General features: G+C 36.2%; 1 protein-coding gene across 18 annotated transcripts in view; it reads left to right on the plus strand.

Moving 5' to 3' along the window:
- The window catches only part of PPIP5K2 (diphosphoinositol pentakisphosphate kinase 2), a 125,518-nt gene that overhangs the window by 41,336 nt on the left and 59,880 nt on the right, over positions 1-24,302 (plus strand). For all 18 annotated transcript variants that reach the window (XM_069088104.1, XM_069088113.1, XM_069088114.1 and 15 more), the window contains 6 exons: positions 7,504-7,665; positions 9,468-9,589; positions 13,440-13,541; positions 14,623-14,709; positions 15,324-15,403; positions 15,496-15,601. In XM_069088104.1, coding sequence (XP_068944205.1) covers positions 7,504-7,665; positions 9,468-9,589; positions 13,440-13,541; positions 14,623-14,709; positions 15,324-15,403; positions 15,496-15,601 — 659 coding nt within the window. The remainder of the gene's footprint in view (positions 1-7,503; positions 7,666-9,467; positions 9,590-13,439; positions 13,542-14,622; positions 14,710-15,323; positions 15,404-15,495; positions 15,602-24,302) is intronic.

Consider the following 24,302-nt stretch of genomic DNA (forward strand, 5'->3'; position numbering starts at 1 on the left):
ACTGTTCTGTCAGATGAGTAGCATTTTTATGTCATTTTAAAAATTGTCAAATGATATAACACTTTATAATTTTTCTTTTGCATCATATGGGCATATACTAGCTCTAACATCAAAATTTAAAGTTTATGAGCCCTTAATTTCACCTGATAAGTTTTTAAAATTAAATCATATTTTAAGTGTTAAATTCCTTTTTTTAAAGCAAATAATACTCTGACAATTTGTTTTGTATAAAACAATTTTCATAAAGAGATTACTCACTTTTTTTATATGAAAATACATTTTTGCATAAGACAAGTTAAGGTTTGTTATATACAGAATCTAAATTATTAACAGAAAATACACCAAAAGGGTTTTTTTTTTTATTTAGCCAAATTCTTTGGAACGAACTTCTTCCACAGAAACAGTGTTATTATATGGTGGTTAGTTTATTGGTGTAACCCACAAAAACTTGTGTAACTGATGTGTTATAATACTCTACTAATGGATAAAATATAACCAACATGTATAACAATGTTTCTGTGAAGAAAATTCATTCATATATTCAGCTTGGGAACCCAATAAGTGCATCTTTGTCTACGCACAGTGCTTCTTAAACTGTGTTTAAGAACACAGTTTAAGAAGTGCCAAAGGGGTCACTAGTGGAAAAAGTTTAAGAAGCCCTGGACTATAATATTGGGAGCAGGGAAAGGCCATCAGCAGAATGTGGGATTTCAGCTAAATCTTGAGGGAAACCAGGAAGCAGAGGTAAGGAAAAAAAGCATTCTAAACCTGGGGAGAGTGTTCTGTTTTGGACATGTTGAGTTTGAGATGTCTATGGGACATCCAGCTCAAGATGTCCAAGAAGCAGTGGGTGATTCAAGACTAGAGCTCAGGAGGCTAAGACTTGATACATAAATCTAGCAGTCATCAACATAGAGATGAAAATTGAACTGAATGGAGCTTATGAGGTCACCAAGACAATATAGAGGGAGAAGACCCAGGACAGATCCCTAAAGGACACCCACAGTAAGTGGACATGATCTGGATGAAGATTCAGCAAAGGAGATTTAGAAGAAAAGCAATCGGATAGGTATGTGGAGAACCAGGAGAGAGAATTGCCATAAAAATATAAAAAGGAAGAGGATTTTCTAGAAAGAGATTTGTAGTATTAAATGTTTCAGAGAGGTCAGAAAGAGTGAAGATCAAGAAGAGGCCATTAAGACCTCTTAATTATAGCCCTGTAATTAGGGCCCCTTAGGAGACCAATGGTAACTTTGAAGAGAGTGATTTCAGTTGAATGATGAGTTTTGAAGACAGATTATGGAGAATTTAGAAAGAGTTGGTATAAGATATATATAGGTAGGTTTAACAAGGAGTTTAACTACAAAGGAAAGAAGAAATAAAATATTAGCTATTAGAGATGGTTATATTTAAGAGAGAAGTCTTTTTGTTGGTTTTAAGGATGAGCATGTTTTAAGAAATGAGCATGTTTGTATGCATTGGGGAAGCACATCATTAGGTAGGGATGTCATGCCTAGAGACAGAGTTTCCAGGTATTAATAATCAATTATTAACTGAGGTAGCCAATAATCAATAAATTGATAGTGGTTCCAGTAACCAAAGATGCCAAGGAAGGCTCTGTAACACCTTATATCAGGTGTATACCTTCTGACAGAAAACTTCTCTAACAAGTGAAACTCAACCTTGATTGGTGGACATTTAATGAAGTGATGGATTAGAAACTTCCAGTCCCTCCCAGTTACCACATCATTGAGGGAGGGAGGTCAGCTGAGAATGTGGCCTGGTCATGAGTTTTGAGTTCCCTTCAGCAATTTGGGCATCCTGACCAAGTTCTCCCTGGTTTGGTTTCTCCTTCATGAGCCCTAAACTCTCATGAAGAGAATCAAGGACTGGAGTTCTTTTCCCCAGGGAGAGAAATCACACAGACTGGATTCTGTTTGTACACTAAACAGAAATCTGGTGTCCTAGAAATCCTGGTTGATTGGGGTCCTGTCTAGATACCTTAAGCAGAACTGGAATACTTCTGATATTCTTTAACAAGGCTTCTCTCTAAGCCAACCTTTTTACAGTAAAGGGAATATTACATATTATTTTTAATAATCAAATGGCACAGCATTAAAAATTAATTTCTCTCATTTCTCCCCTTTGAGTCACCAAGACCCAGTTTCCTCAGTGAATCTCTGACTGATATGACAAACACTTAACCAAAGGTTTTTTAAGCATAAGACTTAAGTTACCTTATTTTAACATGATAGGAGATAATGTGAAAGGAAGAGGGAGAGAGATTGACCATGCATTGAAACCCTTGTGGGGAGTCCCCTTTGGCAAGTAGGCCTTACAAAAAAGAACAGCAGCACATGGGGAAGAAATGAAAAGGAAGAATAAACAGTCTTTTTCTCAGTAACCACTCCTAGTATCCATTTCATCAGTCTGTCATATCATAGGATTCAGACATCTCTGTCTGGTTTAGGAGAATAGCTCCTAATGCAATGCTCTGGTCCTCTGGAAATCTCTCCTCTTAGGCATTCTGGAATAGGTGGGCTCTCAGAGCTTTTCCATCTAGTGAATGTACTTCTCTGGTTCAGGTCACTTGTAGAGATCCTCTTTTTTGTTAAAATCTCTTGCAAAATAGATTTCAGTCCAATTTAAAGTTTTGCTTTGCCAATAACCATGTCATGTGGTAAGAGCTAACGCAAACCTTAGAAGTCTAATAAGAACATCAAATTAGGAACCTCTAGACCAGAGAATTTATATTTTTCCATACTCCTTACTGCCTCTATCCTTATCTAAACCAGATATTTTATTTAGACATTGCCTGCTAAAGGGAAAATCTAAAAGAATCTATGACGATCTGACTTGTAGAATGAGTTCTTCTGGTTATAAATTTGATATTTACCACTGTAGTTACGTAAGCTAATTCTAAAAGTGCCTTTTAAATTGGCATTGACTCCACCATCATTCAACTTCTGATGTTCATCTGTTTCATTCTTTACCTTAAATTCAAGTCCCAGAAAAGGATGAAATTTTAGTTTATTGCTTATAGCTGTCTTATGATATAAATTAGCAAATCCTTTTACTAATTTTTACTCATTTTACTGATATATTTAGGAAATTTAAATAACAGCTAGTCCTCCTAGATAGCATGATTTGTACAGAAGATGAGCAGTACAATTGCATTTATAGAATTCTGAACCTGATTCTAAGAATTCGTTATTAGAACATTTCAGGGTCTTTGTATCTCATTAGAAACATTTATATTTGACACATATAATCTTATTATTTTCTCCAAAAATGTGTGCTTTAGCTATTCATTCTTTACTCTGGTTATTTACTTTTAGCTGCTCGTTTTAGCTGCTCATTTACCCCCTTAGAGGGGTGAGATGTTAAGGATTTAATCCTATACAGAAACATACAGGTAGCAGCATTCTTCATAGTTAAGTTCCAAATGAATTTACATGTAAGAGACATTTAGTTTATTTCCATTGTAACCAAAGGCTGTGATGGGATATATTCCAGATTGTATGGAATGAGTTGTCTATAGTAAAACATGTTCAGTTACTAACTCTTCAAATGAACTAGGTATTACACCTATGTAGAACACTGCTTTCAAATCCTCTTTAGACTCGTATAATTTGCTTGAATTCCAGAGTATGCTCTATATACAAGTGTTAATCCCACATTAAATAATAACTCTGAGTAAAATTGAATGTCTCTTTGAGGTAATACAAGAATCTCCCTTAAGAGAGCTAATTGCACCAAATTTTTTTTCTTTAACACAGAACAGAAAACATATGATATTAGCCTCATTAAAAAAATAGAATTATATCCTGTTTTCACAAATCATTGCTTAATTATCCCCATTGAGTTGTGAGATACTTAAAGGATCTTAAGCCTATACAGGAATATATAACTAGTAACAGGTAGACGACAAACCTAAGTACTCATCTACTTAGTAGTTTAGAATATAGAAAGGACTGTAATACTAGATTGAATAACTCAGATCTTAGACACCTGCATCTTATTATAGTAGCTCATATATGCTCCAATATTAGCTTATGAGGTAAAAATCTAATAATGTGTTCATGTCTTCTACTGATCACCTGCCATGTTTATAAAAATCTGCCATAAAAGGAAAATAGGGTCATATCTATATATAGTAAGGGAAAAATGCTGCTCTAATTTCATGTCAGTTCTAGGCAAGGGCCATATAGGTATCCAGTTGTATTGAGATTATCATGATCAGGCTTAGATTCAGCTAGGTAGGAAACTTTCGGTTCAAGAGGAAATGTAATACTCTGGAAATTAAAAGTCAGAAGAATCCTACCTCAGCTAATGCCAAAAATTGCTCTCCCAGCTTTCTCAATGAGACAGAGCTCTATCTGCTGTTCATAGATGTCTCCCTCTCTATCTTTCTCTATCTCTCTCTCTCACACAAACACATACACATACATATTCATATATCCCACCCACCTTCCCCGCCCATATGGGTAATCTCATTATGGATTATTGACTCAACAATATTTCAATTCAGAATATCATCAGTTATAGTCCCATAAGATTTTACCTCAGATAGCAAGTTTCACTAATCATGCTTAGAGATTAATATAAACTACTCTTACATTGTTATAATAAATTAACTAGCAAATAAAATTTATCAGGCCCTCTTTTAAAAAAATCACAAAGAGATTTTATGTAATATTTCTTTCTACTAGTATTTCTCCTCAAAAACATTAAAATTCATCCTGACGTAAAAAGGCAGTCATTGGAATCTAATAAAGTAATACCATTCTATAAGTTCCCATAGATAGTGACTATGATAGCTGTAATCCTCCAGACTGACAGATATCTCTTATTTAACCCTTAAAGCAAAAATAAATATTTTAAGACTGTGTTTTGTTAAAACTAAGTTGCTTAAAATGTAACTTCAGCATAGACCACTCCAGACATAACTTCATAATTCACAATAGACAGTCTTATACTATAAACAAATTCCTAGTTACACCCCTCCCCAATCAAGAAGTGTTTGTAGCGGAGGAGCAGATTTGGTTTTCTAAATAGAAAGCCAAAAAAACTTCCTCTTTACAGATGTAGGCAACCTGGAAGAAACAACTGAGTTTCTTACAGTATTTCAAGATATTAACAGTTTTCAAACATTTTCTTTTCCTTTAAAAAGTTCAGCTTTTAATCTAGCAGCATCCGGTTTAGAAAAGAAGCTGTGTTCCTAACACCATATCTGCACAATATCATAAACAATACTATGGATTTGAAACATGAAACAAAACCCATTTCCAGTCAGGTGACCTCAGTTCAGTTGAATACATCTCCAAATTACATAGAATATTATTATGAACAAAGTGGAACTTACTTCCTAAGCTTTCTCCTTCTAACTCTTTTCACCTCTGTAGCTCTCAGGTTTAAGCATCATAGAACTTAATGCCAGACATCTTACCAGATAAAACAATGAATATTTCCCTATTATTGTAACCTGAATTGAAAAAAATACCTTTAACAAAGATGCAAGCTTTTAGACAACTCTTTAACAACCAAGTTTGTAACCTAACACTATCTAAATTACAAAAGAATTTATTTTCCTATCTACTTTGGTGTTACTGAAGTCTCAACAGTATAAATATGTATTTAATTTTACATTACAATACTAGGAAATATACATACAGCGCTACTAGTTTGAATTCACACCTGTTATTCTCAGGTCAGTTTAAAGTTTGCTGGATTAAGTACTCCAAGATTCTAGATGACTTATTTTCCACACAGAAAGAAAAGCTCTAAGGAGTTGGGTTAGGTGCTAACAGTGTGCGCCCCCTTTCCCCAGGCCAAAATCCTTGAGAGTCTCCTTACAAAGAATCCTGAAAAGATAGTTGAGCACAGCTGTCAGATGCTTATCTTACTTCACTTGTAGCTCACTAAGAAGTTACATAGTATTGTATAGTAGATAGGGATTGAATCTTTTCCTTTTTTAATGTCTAGATCTCAACTAAAATCAAATCTCAAACCCAATTAACTTCAGTCTTCTATACTCCTAAAGAATTTTTTTAAATTATATCACTTTAACAATTAAATCTGTAACCCAAGAGAATCAAAGAAGAGTTCGTTTTTCTAAACTGCATTTCTAATACAATGGATTGTCACATTTCTGCCAGGCACTATTTTTATACAGCTAACAGATTGGTAAACTGAGGTAAGTTGGCTTCAGACCACACAGTTAACAAATTTCCAGATCCATACATTTTCCCAACACTTTGCCTTAATGCCAGATAGTAAAATAGACTTAATTCATGCCATACGAGGAACAATTGAAAGAAGTAGGGATGTTATCTGTGGGGAGAGAAGGTTCAGTGGTAACATGACAGCTGTCTTCAAGTACTTGAGAGGCTCTTTCGTGGAAGAGGAATTGGACTTATTCCAAGTGGCTCTTTAGGGCATATAGGCAAAAGTTGCAAAGAGGCAGATTTGGACTTGATGTCAGGGGGAAAATGCTTAACAGTTAGAGCTGTCTACAAGTGGAATAGACTGCCCCCAGAGGTACTGACTTTCTTCTCATTTGAAATTTCTGTGCAAAAACTTCACAACTACTTATTGTGTGTGCTATAGGGGGGGAGTCTTTTTTAAAGGTATAAATTGAATGAGATGACCACAGAAGTCTGCTCCATCTTTGAAATTCTGTAATCTCATTTTTGTATGTGAGGTAACTGAGGCTCAGAAAGGTTAAAAGATTTGTTCATGGGGCAGCTAGGTGGCACAGTGAGTAAAGTGCTGGCCCCCGTAGTCAGGAGGACTCAAGTTCGGTTCTGGCCTCAGACGCTTAACATCCACACAAAAAAACTAGCCATGTAACCTTGGGCAAGTTAATTAACCCCAATTGCCCTCCAAAAGGCAAAAAAAAAAAAGAATTGTTCATAGACACATAGGTAATTAATGTCAGCAGCAGGATGCAAAACCCAGGTTTCCACTAATTCTGTCTACATTTTCCATAGGAAGTATAGTGAACAATTTAGTATATAAAAAAGAGCAAAGGACAGAGCTCCAGGTTTGGTGCTAGGATATTGGATAGGGGTCTTGGGATGTTCCATAGTTGACTAGATAGCCATGGGTAGAATGGGGAGAGAAGAAAATGTGAAGGTTAGTTTCCCCCTTCTTTCCCAAAGACTAGCCTATCAGGAGAGGAAAAAGGAAGGAAAAGTGAGAAAATCTTGAGTGTTGTCCGTAAATATGTAATATTTCGCCATTTGTATGTTTATTTAGGAAACCTAGGTATATAAATGACGGGCTGCCTTCAGGTTTTTTTTTTAAGCTTACTTTACTTCTACTTTTACTGCTACTTTAAATAGCAAAGCTTCCCTGGTACATTTATGATAAAATTTGATTTACATGTAATTTTTCAGAAACATGTCTGTTGTGTAGGGAATAGCTGTTCTGTGCTAGTTTTTGCTGTTGATTGTTTCCCTGAGTTGTTAACCACTGACTTTTTTCTAATATTTTCTAAAGGTATACACAGTAGGTCCAGATTATGCCCATGCTGAAGCACGGAAATCCCCTGCGCTTGATGGCAAAGTAGAACGGGATAGTGAAGGGAAGGAAGTCAGATATCCTGTTATCCTCAATGCTAGAGAGAAGTTAATTGCTTGGAAGGTCTGCCTTGCATTTAAGGTAAAATGAAATGAAACATTTAAAAACATGTAGAATCTCAGTTCATGAATATTTTGTAAAAATATTTTTAATTGGGATGGGTATTTAGAATTGTACATGGCAACATAAATTGAAAAATGTATGCTTCATCCATGAATAATATGCCTATTAATATTTCAAAAGATCTTGTAACACTATCAGTTCCCTTGCCTTTTCTTCTTTCTATTTTTCATTGAAACCTTATTAACTTGGACCCTTCTTACTCAGTATTTATGATGCTTCAGGTAGGATTTGGGCTTAAATTTCTATTTGCCAAGCAAATAATTTGCTTAACTATAAGGAGTTGAAATTTTTCATTCTGCCATTTCAACAACAATTTAATATTTGTTATGCTGAGGACAAACTATAGTAGCTTTATATAAATATAACTGTATTCTTATGATTACAAAAGAATCTTTAACTAAAAGTATGCCAAACTTAGATGAAATTTGATCCTGTAATGTAGAAGAGCAGGAAATTCCTCTCCCCACAATGAACTCATGCATTTCTGTCTGCTTCAGAGGTAATAACAACATAGGATTGCATTAAGTGTTTATTCCCCTTTGGATGGAACTCTCAAGTGCCATATGAAGAGACTGAGGGCATTTAGCTTATAGAAGATCAGACTCAAGGGCAACGTGGTAGCTGTCTTCAAATATTTTAAAAGCTATCACCTGGAGGAGAGACTATAATTCTACTTAACCTCAAGGGACAGAACTTTGAGCAATAGGTAGAATTTGCAAAGAGACAGGGTAGATGTCAGGAAAAAAAAACACATCTTAACAATTAGAACTTTCTAAAAAGTTGAATAGGCTACCTCAGGAAGTAGTGAATACCTCCTTCCTGGAGGTCTTTAAAGCAAAAGCTAGATAGACCACTTACTGGGTAGTCTCTTTCCCTGTGGTGTTTAGACTAGATGGCCATTGAATTCCCTCTTAATTTTAAAATTTAATAACTCTTCATGTCATTGAGCAGTAGGCAGTGAAAGGCCTGGAGAGCATTTCATATGAAGATTGATTAAAGGAATTGAGAATATTTCATCTAGAGAAGAGATGACCTGGGATGAAGTAGAAAAGAAATGATTAGCCACCTCCAAGTGTTTAAAGGGACTATCATTTGGAATAAGGATTAGATTGCTTCTGCTTGTCCCTAGTAAGCTAGAAGATACAAAGAGAGAACTTTGCAACGTAACATAAGAAAACATATGCTAGCAATTCACTTCTATTCAAAAGAGGAATGAAATGATTTAGTAGGTAGTGAATTCTAATGGCTTCTGAATCTCTTTCCAACTTATAAGATTCCATAAAATGCTGCTCATCCTGAGATTTGTTACTCTGAAAATTTCTTCTTTTTAGATAACAATAATTAAAAGTTTGCTCTTTTTGGCTGTGGTCAAAAAAGATCTCCATTACTCAGTATATCCTTAAGAAAAAAAAACTCACTTAAAAATTTAAAATATTTCCTAATTTTTTTGTGGACCTTGCTAGCCCAAACAAGCTTTAAGGTTCATTGTTCTACATCTATTGTACAAGAATTTTCAAAGAGTAAAAATAAATCATGGATAATACTGCTTTAGCTAACCTAAGTTGCAGGTAAGCATTTTTCCCCCTGAAATGGCAAGTAAATAATTCTATGAAGTATTTGAGCATTCACTACTTGTTTTGTTGTCACAAGTCTTTGAACTTACAGAAATGAAAGTAGGAATCTACTACTAATGAAAATGTTTCTGTTTATTATTAGAATTGTAACATTTGAGCTCAGAGTTTTAAATTTAATTTTAATAGCAAACGGTTTGTGGCTTTGATTTGTTACGTGCCAATGGACAATCCTATGTCTGTGATGTCAATGGCTTCAGTTTTGTGAAGAATTCTATGAAATATTATGATGACTGTGCAAAAATACTTGGGTAAGAATGTGTTGTATTTGTATTTTCATTCATCCCTTTCCCCTTTAAATTATAACTAATGTTACAGTATACTGCCATTTATTCAATTAGCTAATAACTAGAAAACTCAAATAAGAAGAATGGTTTTTGGTATGCTGTACAATTATAATTGATCTTCATAATAGTTACTCTGAGATATTGCAGGATACAGAAGGGCTTCTTTAATAATGAAATCTGTTATATAGTATAGATTTAGGTCAAATTTTTTTTTTTTTAAGCAATTGGGGTTAAGTAACTTGCTCAAGGTTACACAGCCAGTTATTTCTGGGTGTGGTGCTGAGTGTCTGAGCCCGGGATTCGATCTCCAGGTCGTCCCAACACTGGAACTGGTGCTCTTACTCGCTGAGCCACCTGGCCGCCCCTTATACAGTATAGATTTAATATGAAGTGTATTTCATTTTATTTTGATTCTTTAAATTTTTTAATTCAGTTAAATAAAATTAAGTATCTGCTATGTGAAGAACACCATGCTAGGAACTTCTCAACACTTTGCAGTCTGGCTTCTGTCCTTACCACTCAACTAAAACTGCCCCCTCCAAAGTTACCAGTTACATATGTTTTGTTAAATCCATTGGGTTTTTTCCTCCCATTCTTGACCTCTCCAGAGCATTTGAAATTGTTTACTTCTCCTTTGTTCTGGTGACTTTCTCTTCCCTCAGTTTTCATGTAACTGCTCCTGCTTGGTGTTTTCTATGTATTTGACTGATACTTCTCAGTCTCCTTTGCAGGATCATTCACATCTTGCTACTTTTACGTAAATATACAGAGAAACTATCTCCTCTTTGTTCCTGTGAGCTATGATTCTTTTAATGCAGCTAAAGCTTCCTTAGCTTTGTCCTGGGCCCACTTCTCTGTTTTCTTAATAATATCATCAGCTTTCATGGATTAACTATGGTCTGTTCAAATGACATGAAAATTTTCATATCTAGCTTTCATCTCTCTCCTGAATGCCACTTTAATCCATTACCAACTGTGTATTGGATTTCTACTTAGGTATCTTAAACTCAACTTATCCAAAATAATTTTTATCTTTTCCCCTAACCCTTCCACACCTCCAACGCAATTCTGTATTTCTGTCTTACGCACTATCATCTTTCCTGTTACCCATTTGTTGTAGGCCAGGCCTGACCTCAGCTAGTGTGGTAGTTCAAGTCTGAGACTTAGAGATTCAGGGAACATTTGTTGTTTAGTTGTTTTTCAGTCGTGTACAACTATTCATGACCCCACTTAGGGTTTTCTTGGCAAAGATACAGAACGGGTTTGCCATTTCCTTCTCCAGATCATTTACAGATGAGGATACTGAGGCAGACAGGGTTCAGGTGACTTGCCCATGGTCACACAGCTAGTAATTGTCTAAGGCCAGATTTAACTCGGGAGGAGTTGCTCTTGGCCCTGAAACCAACTCTAAAGATCACTGTCTCCTTATAGGTTACTCTTTTTAGTGCCCTTAGGCAACTAGGTAGCCACACCAGTGGCTAGAACCTTATGGACCAAAGAATTCTCAGGGACAGTTTCCTTGCCTTTTAGTCGGGAAAAAAAAAAAGAAAAAAAATTCTAGCATAGCCTACTGGAGGGACACCTAAACCCAGTTTAACCACCATTCAATAATAACTGTTCTTCCCTTCCCCTTCTGAGCCATTTAATCAGTTGCCAAGTTTTGTTGATTCTAGCTTTGTATCTTTTGCATTTGCCACGTATTTCCATTTGTGGTTACCACCTTAATTCAGGTGTTCATTACTTCTCATTTGAAATGGCTCTTGCCTTTTTTTTTTCCTTCTCAACTCCTTGGAAAAAACTATTTTCCCTTCTTCTCAATCTTTTAAACTCTATTAAATCTGACTTCTGACGTGCTCATTTTACTGGGTTAGTCTCTCTCTAAAGTCACCAATGATCTCTTAATTGACAAATCTATTGACCCCTTTTCAGTATTTACCCTTCTTGACTTCTCTACAACATTTGATGTTTTTGACCATTTTTTCCTCCTGGGTACCCTCTCTCTCTCTCTTGCTTTTTTGTGACACTGTTATCTCTTGGTTATCCTGGCTGTTCCTCAGTTTCATTCAGTGACTCTAGATCCATGTAATTCTCACTAATTGTGAGTGTCTCCCAAAAATTTACCCTGTATCTTCCCTTTTCTGTCTATATTCTCTCACTTAATAATTTCATTTAGTGAGCTTTCATAAGTTCAGTTATTATTTTGATAACCAGTCCTAGCCTCTCCTGTTCTGAAATGGGAGTGCCCTTTTTCCCTATGTTTCATAGAATCCCTACCTTCCTTCAAGACCTCAAATGTCAACTCCTGTATGAAGCCTGACCTAATCCTTCCAGTTGCTAAGGTCCTCCCCTCAAAAATTACTTTGGGTATATTTTCTTATCCACGTTTATATTGTTCTGCACACTTTTTCTCGGGGCCCCTCCTTCCCCTACCCCACCTCCAATAGAATTTAGGCTGCTTTAAGATGGATGTTTCATTTTCGTATTTGTATCCCCAACACTCAGTGTAGTTGGTTATTGTTAGTTGTTGTCCTTTATGCTCCAAGAGGACCAGAATGAAATCACTGTGTTGGGGTCAAGGTACAATGTGTCCAAATGAACGAATTTGAGTTCAGAAGGCTCTGCCACAGGTTGGGTACAAATAGTCCATATGAACATTTGGAGTGGAGCTGTCTCGAAATTTGTACATCTCACATTTCTCTTGAGCTATTGCAATTCTTTATTCATAGAGCACAGTGCCTTCTTTGATGTGGGCACACAGTGTTGGGGAGTCCTTTGCCAGTATTTCCTATGTCTCATAACCAATTCCAAAGTGCACAACAAAAACACTTGGTAAAGTGCCTGAAAGGAAAATATTAGGCATTTTATGAATGCTGGTCAGATTAATTAGTTAATGGGGAACTTGCTCTCACTGATGCAGAGCAGCAACTTAGAGCCTTAGAAAGTTCCCTGGATAACTAAGAGGTTGTGACTTACCCATAGTTACACAGGTATTTGGTTTCAGAGTTAGGCCTTGAACCCTTTCTTCCTGACTCTTCTGTGAATTCTTGCTGCTTCTCATTTGTAGGTTAAATGTGTTTAAAATAACAATGGATAAAATAAGTTTAGAAGTGTATCTTTGATATCAAGCTATTGAATCTTGTCATAAAAAGCTTAGGTACTTATAAAATGTAATTTTTAAGTATTTGCAAGTGCTAAAAATATGTAGTGTACTTTTTAAAATGCTTAGAATTAGTTGTTTCAATTTTTAATACTTTCATATGTCATTTTGACTAAGAATGAACCAGTAGCATTATAAAATTTGGAATAGCTTTTATGAGTTGACAGTGAACTGGTAGCATCATTTTAACACTTAGTAACCAGTGATTTATAAACTGTCATAATAAAGAATCAGATAATCCTAATTAAATATCTATTGACTTTATAAAAATTTATTTTTTATATCAATAAGCACATGCAATATGAGACGCAAAGATGAAAGAGGCCTTCCCTCCACCCCTGTCCCACAAACCTTACAAGTTATAAGATTTGTGTACAATACAGCAAGTATAAGTTCCTGGTTATTTAGATAGTGTTGTTTCTCCAACTGCCCTTCAGAAATCTCAAACTGAATATCCAGTAGACATCTTAAACTAAGTCAGTTTAAACTATGTATGTAAAGGAACAAGATTTTGGGGATCCAGTTTCTCAAATTTTAAAGACTTTCTGTAAATGGCAATTTGATAAGCATCTTTAGAATCTTGACATTTTTATACTTTTCTAAGTCCAATTTTGAGATATGAATATATTGTTTTATTTTGTCTTTTTTTTTTTAAAGCAACATTATAATGCGAGAGCTTGCTCCACAATTTCAGATCCCCTGGTCAATACCGTTAGAAGCTGAAGATATACCAATTGTACCAACAACATCTGGAACTATGTAAGCCTTTATTATTTATTGTTTTCCCATTATTAGTTTGGATTGTCGCAATGAAAATGAAGTTTTCAAAATTAAAAGTGTTTGTTTCCCTCTGAGTTTTTTTAAATGTGTAGATTTAAAATTTTGGGGTTCCATGACAATGTCTCACAGAGCATAGAGTACTTAGAGAGTCCAAGTACTTGGAGTCAAGAAGACCTAGGTTAAAAATCTGACCTTTGACAATGTCACACTAGCTGGGTGATCATGGACAAGTAGACTTAACTTCTGAGCCCCATTCTCATCTTTAAAATGGGAATGATAATGGCACTTACTTGATGTTCAAATAAGATTGTGTATATAAGACCTCTTTTTGAACTTCAAAACACTATATAAATATTAACTATTGTTAAAATCTAAAATACTGGGAAATACTTAGTTGATGAGTTGCTATTCCTGTAGTTTTAGAGCACAGGGAGGTGGTGTAAGTACAGGTTTAGAACAAATCAGATACCCTGACTAAAGGTATACATTTTGTAGTTATTTTAGTAGAGTATATTAGGCATGGGTGTGTTGAGTATATTGGTGTTGGAATTATAGGGAATTTCAGACTAGAACAACAGTGCTAGCATGCAATAGAATGAATTGAGTTTTTAAAAATTTGGTATATACTGTTTGAAAAACTTTTCTCTATTAAACTTATAAGTACTTTTTATTGCTACTCGGTAAAATTGCAAGCTCTCAAATATAATTTTTCTTTATCCTCATATATTTTAACTTTATTATAATCTCTGCTGTGTAACAGATTTTATTGTGATCTAGGGTCTTCTTGTATCCTAAATTTTTTTTAAGTTTAAAACACAAATAAATTCTCAAGATCATCATCATCTTGAGAAATCACTTCATTGGGAGAAGTGCAGAAGTATTCTTGTATAGCTTAATGTCTCTTTTTTGATAGTTAAGTAATATTTTTCAGATCTGTTGGGGATCATCTCCCACTTTAACATTTAATAGCTCTAAATACCTGTATATAATTTGATTAAACCTAAAATTTGCAATGTAAATTTTAGATTCATGAAACTTAGCACATATTTTTCTGTTTCAGGATGGAACTTAGGTGTGTTATAGCAGTTATACGTCATGGAGATAGGACACCAAAGCAGAAAATGAAAATGGAAGTGAGACACCAAAAGTAAGTGATAAATAATTTGCCACACTCAAGACTCCTTAAGAGAGTAATTGGTATTTAGCTCTTACTTAGTTTGCTGTGTTGACTGATTTTTCCTTTCCTACAAATTCTCTATAATTTATATTAAAAACTTGCCAATTTGTTAAAAAAAAATTGCATTTAACACTTTTTTATATTTACCAGAATCTGAAAAATTGGAAAATATTCACAAGTGATTGAGAAATAATCTCTACTTAGTTTCATCTTTTGTTATCAGAGTACTGTTGAACTTACTCCTCCTTTTCCTTCTTATTATCTTCAGTGTTGTTCAGAATAGTATAATAGCAGATATAGAAATTTTTGCAATTCTTCTAGTGTTGGGAGATAATAAAATATGAAAACATGAGCAGTCAAGTAGAATTGCTTAAACAGTTTTTTTTACGTAATAATCTCATTTTAGAGACTGTTTAGGGATTGTTTGTATATTCTATGAGACATTTGATTTCTGTCATGAGAGAGTAATCTAGAAGTAATTTCCTGAATATTAGTTTGTGAGCATTAAAGGAGGTATACATTTTATCAAATGAAAATTGACTTTTTTTGTTGTTCAACTAATGATCTTTATCTTCCCTTAAAAGATTTTTTGATCTTTTTGAAAACTATAATGGATATAAAACTGGGAAATTAAAATTGAAAAAACCAAAACAATTACAGGCAAGTTTATTTGATCTTTTTTTTCTGGTCTTATAATTTATATAACAACTGTTATGTAAACAAATATTTATATACCTTAATTTATTTTGTAGGAAGTGTTGGATATTGCTCGACAGCTTTTAATAGAACTAGGACAAAATAATGATTCTGAAATTGAAGAAAGTAAAGCAAAGCTTGAACAATTAAAAACTGTATTGGAGATGTGAGTATCTTTAGAATTAGCCTGTCAGGTTTTTAGTAGGCCATAGGCATTTTAGAGAATCTTTTTCAACCTTATCCTTTTGTCATTTTTGTGTGTGTGTGTGTGTGTGTGTGTGTGTGTGTGTGTGTAATGAGAAAATTATTTTCCTGTTGAAAAAATGTTGGTGTGTTGAAATAGAAATACTTCTTCAGTAGCATTCCCTATTTACACAAGAAACAGGGAGGAACTCAAGTGTGAACTTTCTCTTATGTAATAAAGAATATGATTATTAATTTCACAGAATCATAGATGTAGAGCTAGAGGGGACCTTGAAAAGTCAAACTAATCCAAACTCATCATTTTACTAATAAGGAAACTGAGACCCAGAGAGAAGTTAATTGTTCAAGGTTGCACTGGTAGTAAGTGACATAACCTGGATTCAAACCAAATTCAACATTCCTTACATTAAACCATGAATTTGTTGTTTTATCCTGATCAATACAATATAGTTTTTAGTAAGACTTTTCTTAGCTAAAATATGAATAAATTAATAAAGCACAAAATCATTAAATCTCTACTCTGGAATGCTTTTTGATGACATTATAAGCTCTACATATTAAAACCTTCATCCTGTTCCCGTGATCACTATTATGTTTAAAGATATCTGCCCATCACTGATGGCTTTAAATTTTCTTTTAAAATTTATTTTAAAATTTGAATTTAAATATGAAAAAAAGAACATGTGTGTCCACCTAACAAAACATAAGAGAATTCTATGTGAAACCATTAATTTCCATTTCATTTCTTTTTTTAAAGTACATAATAAATTCTACATTTTACTTTCAGAACTGTCTTGTTTAATCTGTGCTTACTTCTGAACTTCTGTTTTATGCATTTTAAAAAAATGTTAAGTGACCTTTTTTGGCATCACTATTGCTGTCTTCCTCCTCCCCATTTAAAAGTGGAGAGAAAGAAAGATAAAAAATTCTTACAACAAGCAATAGTAAAGCAAAATAAGTCTTGTACCTTGTGTCCATCTCTTTTTTTCAGGAGATGTGTAATAACCTGCTTCAACATAGATCCTTTGGAAATCTTTGGGTTGGTCATTGCATTGATCATTCTTAAGTCTTTCAAAGTTGTTTCTTTACATTGCATTTATTGCTGTCCTTGTATCATCTAATTTTACTTATTTCACTCTGTGTCAGTTTATACAGCCCAGGATTCTCTGTAATTGTATCTTTCATCCTTATAGCACAGTAATATTCTACTATATTCGTCCTACAATTCATTCAAACATTCCTTAGTTATTAAAGAAACAATCTAAAGCACCCCCTTAGATTCTAGTTCTTTGTTGGGGGTGAGGAGGTTCCTGGGTATTAATATCTCTGGCTTATTTTTCTGTTGAATTTTATATATTTCTGTTAACTCCCAGAATTCCCTTTGAAGATACTAAGGTTCTGAAAGAATATTTGTTTCTTTTTCCCCTTTAGAATATATACACTATATGATCATATAGCTCTTTCCAATTATTCAAATAAATTTACTTTTCTTGGTTTGTTTGGGATCTTATGATTGCATTTCATGTTTCCTACTCAGATCAAGTCTTTTACTCATAAATGCTTTAAGGTCCTCTTTTTCACTTAGGCTCTATTTTTCCCTCCTGTAAGAATTATACTTAACTTTACAGGAAAAGATATTCTTCACCACCTGCCTTTCTTTATCTTTTGTTTTTTATAAAAATGTATTCCAAGAACTCTTTTTGGTAGAAGTTGCATCCAGATTGTGCTTCCTTGGTTCTTGAACTGCTTCTTTCTGGATGTTTTAGATATTTTTTGTTTCTCATAAGAGACCTAGATCTTGATGGTTTTTTATTTTGAGGGTTACTTTCAGGAGGTAAACTATGTATACTTTCTGTTTTTATTTTGTACTCTGGTTTTAATATATCTGAACAGTTTTCAGAAATTTATTATTTCTGGAAGCACATTGCATAAAGTTAAAAAAAATTATTGTTTTCAGGAAATCCTTTCATTCTAAAATTATCTCTCCTTGACTTGTTTTTCAGGTCATTTTCCATATCATATATCTTACATTTTATTTAAATTTTTTCAATCTTTAGATTTTTTCCTACTATTTTTTGCTGCCTAATGGAATCATTAATTTTTATTTGATTCATTCTAGTTTTTAAAGCATTGCTTACCTTCATAAGATTTACCACTTTCTCTTCTAAATTATTTATTGTTTTTCCAAATCTCTCCTCAGAGATTTCATTTTATTTTATTTTTTATTTCATTCTTCTGCATATTCGTGTAGTCCTTGTGGAAAATCAATTTTTTTTTCTTAGAATGTCTACTTGTAGTTTTTATGGAGTTATTTTCCACCTATTGTGGGGAATCCCTGAAATTCAATAATGTTCATTCTGGTTGTTGTTTGCTTTGCTCATCTGTCCAGCTTTAGTTCTTGAATCAGAGTTGTCTGGTTTCTTTCTTTCTTTCTTTTTAGTTTTCAGCATTCTTTTCCACAAGATTTTGAGTTACAATTTTTTCTCCCCATATTTCCCCCACCCCCCCACCCCAAAATAGCAAGCCTCATGAATACCTCTTCCCCCAATCTATTCTCTCTTATATCCTCCCCCATCACTCCCCCTAACTTTCTAGTAGGGCAAATGGGTTTCTATACTCCAGTACTTGTATATCTTATTTCCCAGTTGCATGTTAAAAAACCAGATTTTTTAAACATTTGTTTTTAAAAATTTTGAGTTCCAGATTTTTACCCTTCTTCCGTCCTCACCCACCCCCACTGGGAAGATAAGCAGTTCAATGTAGGTTATACATGTGTAGTACCCAAATCATTTCCATAGTAGTTACATTGTCAAAGACTATATTTCCTTCCATCCTCTCCTGCCCCCCACTTATTCTGTTTTCTCCTTTAACCCTGTCCCTTTTCAAAAATGTTTGCTTCTAACTGTCCTCTCCCCCAATCTGCCCTCCCTTCTATCATCCCCCCTCTCACTCCCTACCCCCCTATTTTCTGATAGGGTAAGGTACCCAATTGAGTGTGTATGTTATTCCGACCTTAAGCCAAATTCAGTGAGAATCAGGTTGTCCCATTCCCTTTCACGTTCCTATTCTTCCCCTCCACTGTAACAGTTTTCTCTTGCCTCTTTTATATGTGATAATTTAATTTACCCTAATCTATCTCTTCCTTTCTCCTCCTAATAAATTCCTCTCTCACCCCATAATTTTATTTTTTAGATATCATCCCTTCATATTAAACTCATCTTGTGCCCTCTGTCTATATACACATGATACATATGCCCACACTCTCATACATATTTATGTAGACATACACCATCCTGTACATACATATATATTCCTTTCAACTATCCTCATACTGAGAAAAGTCTTATGAGTTACAATTATCGTTTTTCCATGTAGGAATATAAATAGTTCAACTTTAATAAATTATTTATGATTTCTTTTCCCTGTTTACCTTCTCATGCTTTTCTTGCTTCTTGTATTTGAAAGTCAGATTTTCTGTTCAGCTCTGGTTTTTTTCATCAAGAATGCTTGAAAATCCTCTTTTTCCCTGTAGCATTATACTCAGTTTTGCTGGGTAGGTGATTCTTGGTTTTAGTCCTAGCTCCTTTGACCTCCAGAATATCATATTCCAAGCCTTTCATTTCCTTAATGTAGAAGCTGCTAGGTCTTGTGTTATCCTGATTGTGTTTCTACAATACTTAAATTGTTTGTTCCTGACTACTTGCAGTATTTTCTCCTTGACCTGGGAACTCTGGAATTTGGATGTAATATTCCTAGGAGCTTTCTTTTTGGGATCTTTTTCAAGAGGTGAACAGTGAATTCTTTCAATTTCTATTTTGCCCTCTGGTTCTAGAATCAAGGCAATATTCCTTCAGAGTTTCTTGAAAGATGGTGTCTAGGCTCTTTTTGTCATCATGGCTTTCAGGTATTATAGTAATTTTTAAATTATCTCTCCTGGATCTATTTTCCAGGTCAGTGGTTTTTCCAATGAGTTCACATTGCCTTCTGTTTTCTCATTTGTTTGCCTCTGTTTTACAGTATCTTAATTTCTCATAAAGTCATTAGCTTCCAATTGTTCCAATCTAACTTTGAAGGAGTTATTCTCTTCAGTATATTTTTGAAATTCCTTTTCTGACTGGCAAATTCAGCTTTTTAAGGCATTCTTCTCCTCATTGGCTTTTTGGGCCTTTTTTGCCATTTGAGTTCGTCTATTTTTTTTTTTTACTTAAAAAAAAATGCTTTATTAACTTCCGATTTACATCATTCGTTTCCGCCACATTTTGAGTTACAGATTTTCTCCCCGCTTTTCCCGCACCCACCGCCCCAAAATAGCAGTCCCACAGGATATCCCCTCCTCTGATCTGCTCTCTCCCATATTTTCTCCCATACCCCTTTCGACTTTTCCAGTGGATCTCTATGCCTCAGTGCCTATATATCTTATTTCCCAATTACATGTAAGATGGTATTAATAATAGTATATATATATTTCAATATTTGATTTTAAAACTTTCAATTCCAGATTCATTCCCTTCCTTCCCCACCACCCACCCCCACTGTGAAGACAAGCAGTTCAGTGTAGGTTGTACATGTGTGGCTAATGCAAAACAACAACACAGTAGATATATTGTAAAAGACTGACTACACTTCCCTCCCTCCCATCCCACCTCCCACCCACTGCACTCTCCACCCTGATCCCATCCCTTTTCAAAAGTGGTTGCTTCCAAATTCCCTCCCCCCCAGCCTGCCCTCTCTTCCATCATTCCCCCTCTCATCCCCTTCCCCCCCATTCTCCTGGAGGGTGACATACCCTTTTTAGTGTGTATTTCACTCCCTCCTCAAGCCAGATTCAATGGGAATAAGGTTGACCCATTCCCTTTTGCCTTCCTATTCTTCCCCTCTGTTGCAACCATTTTCCCTTGCCTCTTGTGTATGAGATAGTTTACCCCAATCTGTCTCTCCCCATCTCCTCTCATCATATTCCTCTCACCTCTTAATTTCACCTTTTAAGTATCATCCCTTCCTGTTAAATTGGTCCTGTGACCTCTATCTATGTATACCTGTAAACATATATACACACATTCACATATGTATTCATATGCCCATATACCCTCATATATAGACATATATATATATATATATATATATTTCTAATCCCTTCAACTACTGAGAAAAGTTTCATAAGGTACAATTACTCTTTTCCCCATGTAGGAATGTTAATAGTTCAACTTTGATAAGTTCCTTATGATTTCTTTTCCCTGTTTACCTTCTCATACTTCTCTAGCTTCTTGTATCTGAATGTGAAATTTTCTATTCAATTCCGGTTTGTTCATTAAGAATGCTTGAAAGTCCTCTATTCCACTGAATGACCATATTTTCCCCTGAAACATGATACTCAGTTTTGCTGGGTAGGTGATTCTTGGTTTTAATCCCAGCTCCTTTGACGTCCGGAATATCATATTCCAAGCCCTTTGATCCCTCATTGTAGAAGCTGCCAGATCCTGTGTTATCCTGATTGTGTTTCCACAACATTCAAATTGTTTCTTCCTGGCTGCTTGTAGTATTCTTTCCTTAATATGGAAATTCTGGAACCTGGCTATAATATTCCCAGGAGTTTTCTTTTTGGGATCTTTTTCAGGAGGTGATCGGTGGATTCCTTCAACCTCTATTTTGCCCTCTGGTTCTAAAACATCATTGCACTTTTCTTTGAGAACTTCTTGGAGGATGATTTCTAGGTTCTTACTTTGGTCATGGCTTTCAGGTAGTCCAATAATTTTTAAATTATCTCTCCTGGATCTATTTTCCAGGTCAGTGGTTTTTCCCATGAGATATTTCACATTGCCTTCTATTCTTTCATTTGTTTGTATCTGTTTAACAGCATCTTGATTTCTCATAAAGTCATTAGCTTCCATTTGCTCCAGTCTAATTCTGAAGCAATGATTCTCCTCATTGAGCTTTTGAGATTCTTTTTCCATGTGGCAAATTTGGCTTTTTAAGGCATTCTTCTCTTCATTGCCTTTTTGAGCCTCTTTTGCCATTTGAGTCAGTCTGTTTTTTAAGGTATTATTTTCCTCAGTCAGGCTGTTGACTCTCATTTCATAATTTTCTTGCATCGTTCTCATTTCTCTTCCCAATTTTTTCTCCACTTCTCTTACCTGCTTCTTAAGGTCCTCTATGGCCTGTAACCAGCTTGTATTTTCCTTTGAAGCTTTTGGTGCAGGAGTTCTGACTTAACTGTTTTCCTCCTGTTCCATGCCTTTCTCCTTCTTGTTCCCAAAATAGGAGTGTAATGTTGGAATCTTCTGTCTGCTTTGTTTCCTTTGCCTGCTCATTTTGCCACTCAATTACTTGACTTTTGGGCTTTTTTCCACAGTAGGACTCTGTCACCAGACAGGGGAGCTTTCGTCCCAAACTCTGGGGTTTTCTCAGCTGCCTGAGGTATTAGATGGGTGCCCTCTCTGAGGTCTCACATGCTCTGGCAAGCTGGACACACACCCTAGGACCTCCACCCTAGACTGCAATCCAGATCCAACCAGGTTAAAGCAAGAGTGATTACCCCTCAGACTGGTGCTTGGTCCCCCTACACTCTGCAGGTCAGGAGCTGAAGCTGCCACGTGGCACTGGCTGGCTGTGCAGGCGGCTCAGTGGCTTCTTGCCCCGGGGTAAAAGCCACACGCTCCCACTTAATGGTCCCAAAGTCCAGACTGCACTGGCCTCTCAACTTGTCCTTCGCATCTATGTGTTGATAAATCTGGAAAGTGCCACTGCTGCTTCTGTTCTAGAGTCCCTCTGGACCCGGCTGGTCAGGCTCGCCCTGGGGCTAAAGCCTTAGCGTGGTGCTGGGCTAGGCTCCCAGAGCGCTGCTGGATTCCTGCCGGGCTGTCCTCAGAGGGAGGTTAGCTTCTCTGTGTCATTTTGTGGGTTCTGCAGCGCCAAAGTTTGTTTAGAGTCCCCTTTTTACATGGATTGGGGAAGGTGGAAGCCTGAGCCACGGGAAGGTCGTGCTTCTACTCCGCCATCTTGGCTCCGCCCCCAACTTTCAACTAGTCTATTTTTTTTTCCCATGGGGACATCCCTTTATTTTCCAATTTTAAAAGGTAGGAATACAAAGGATTACACATTGTGAACAATCAGAGACCTCAAGGATCATTTAGTAGGAGCCTCTCATTTTAGAGAGAACACTGAGGCTAAGGAAAGGAAGTGACTAAGTCATGGTCACACAGCAAGGCAAAGGTAGCCAGCATTGGACCAGACCTCTCAGGGGCCAGGGGCAGGGATGATCAAGGGTTGTCGTTGAGTCTTCTCTTGGCCTTTGATGGGGCCTGGCTGAGTGCTTAGAAGGGTAGGAAGCCGATGATCTTTGGTTTAGGGGCTGTCTGGTCATCTGATTGGGAGTGATATAGGCCTCTGGCCCCTGGATCTGTGTGGGCTCCAAGTCAGGCAGGAGCTGACCACTGGAGAAACCAGAACCCTCTTCAGTTTCTGTACTGAGTCCTACCTCCAAGGGCTGTAAGCATTGCATGCTGTGAAGCTGGGCTGGCCCAGGGGGCCTTTGAGAAGCCTGGTTCCAAGAAAGATGCTCCCAACTGCAAGTGAGAGTCCGACTTCTTCTCAGAGTTTTGTATTATCTGGGCATAATCTATATCTTTCTGAGTTGGGAAGTGTAGGCTGGAGCTCCTTGGGGAAATCTGGGCCTTTTCCTGCTTGAGTAGATCAAGGGTCATTTCACCTGGGAGATCCAGGTAAGATAGAAGGCTACACCGTTTCACCAGCTGGGGGTAGATAGGGTCAAGCTCTGTCTGCATCTTATTTTTACAGGTTATAATCACATCCTTTACTTCCATTTTGGCTGCTGGAAGGGTAGCAGCTCCTCTGTGGAGTATGAATGAATGAATGAAGGAAGGTGCCGGCAGTGATTGACAGAAGCGCCTGAGAACTTCACAGGGTTCTTCTATAGGCAGAGAGAAAGAGAGGAAGGGGAAGGGGAAAGGGAAAAGGGGTGAGAAGAGGGGGAGAGAGGGAGGGAGGGAGGAGGAGAGAGAGAGGAACGTAGGGAGAGGGAGGAAGGGAAAGGGGAAGGGGGAGAGGAGGGAGAGGGAGCGTGAGAGAGGAATAGAGAATTAGTCTATTTTTTAAGGTGTTATTTTCTTCAATATATTTTTGGGTCTCCTTTAGCAGGTTGTTGACTTGCTTTTCATGATTTTCAAAGTCGTTCTTGAGCTCCTCCATGGCCTGTAACCAATTCATATTTTTCTTGGAGGCTTTTGATGCAGGAGTTCTGACTTCACTGTCTTCCTCCTGCTCCATACCTTGATCCTTTTTGTCCCTAAAAAAAGGATTCTGTGGTTTGTTTGTGCTTCCTCTGTTTGCTCATATTGCCAGCCAATTACTTGACCTTTGAGCTCCTTGCCATGGTCGAACTCTGCTTCCAGAATGGAGAGAGCTACTGTGTTTCCCCGATAATAAGACACTGTCTTATTAATTTTTTTGGACAGAAAAACACCAGAGGGCTTATTTTAGTGAACATTGACAGCAATTTTAATAAACAGGTAAATGTGAACCAAAAAATGTACCTTTATTCAATAAGCAAATCACTGGGGAAGAACAGGATGACGCGCTCACTGCTGCAGCTCTGATTGGATGCAGCTCAGAGCGCGGTGTGCGTTTCACGGGGGGGGGGGGGGGGG

Source organism: Petaurus breviceps, unplaced genomic scaffold (genome assembly GCF_028583685.1).
Source record: "Petaurus breviceps papuanus isolate PSGF00001 unplaced genomic scaffold, PetGlider_PUasm1.0 184, whole genome shotgun sequence".
NCBI lineage: Eukaryota > Metazoa > Chordata > Mammalia > Diprotodontia > Petauridae > Petaurus > Petaurus breviceps.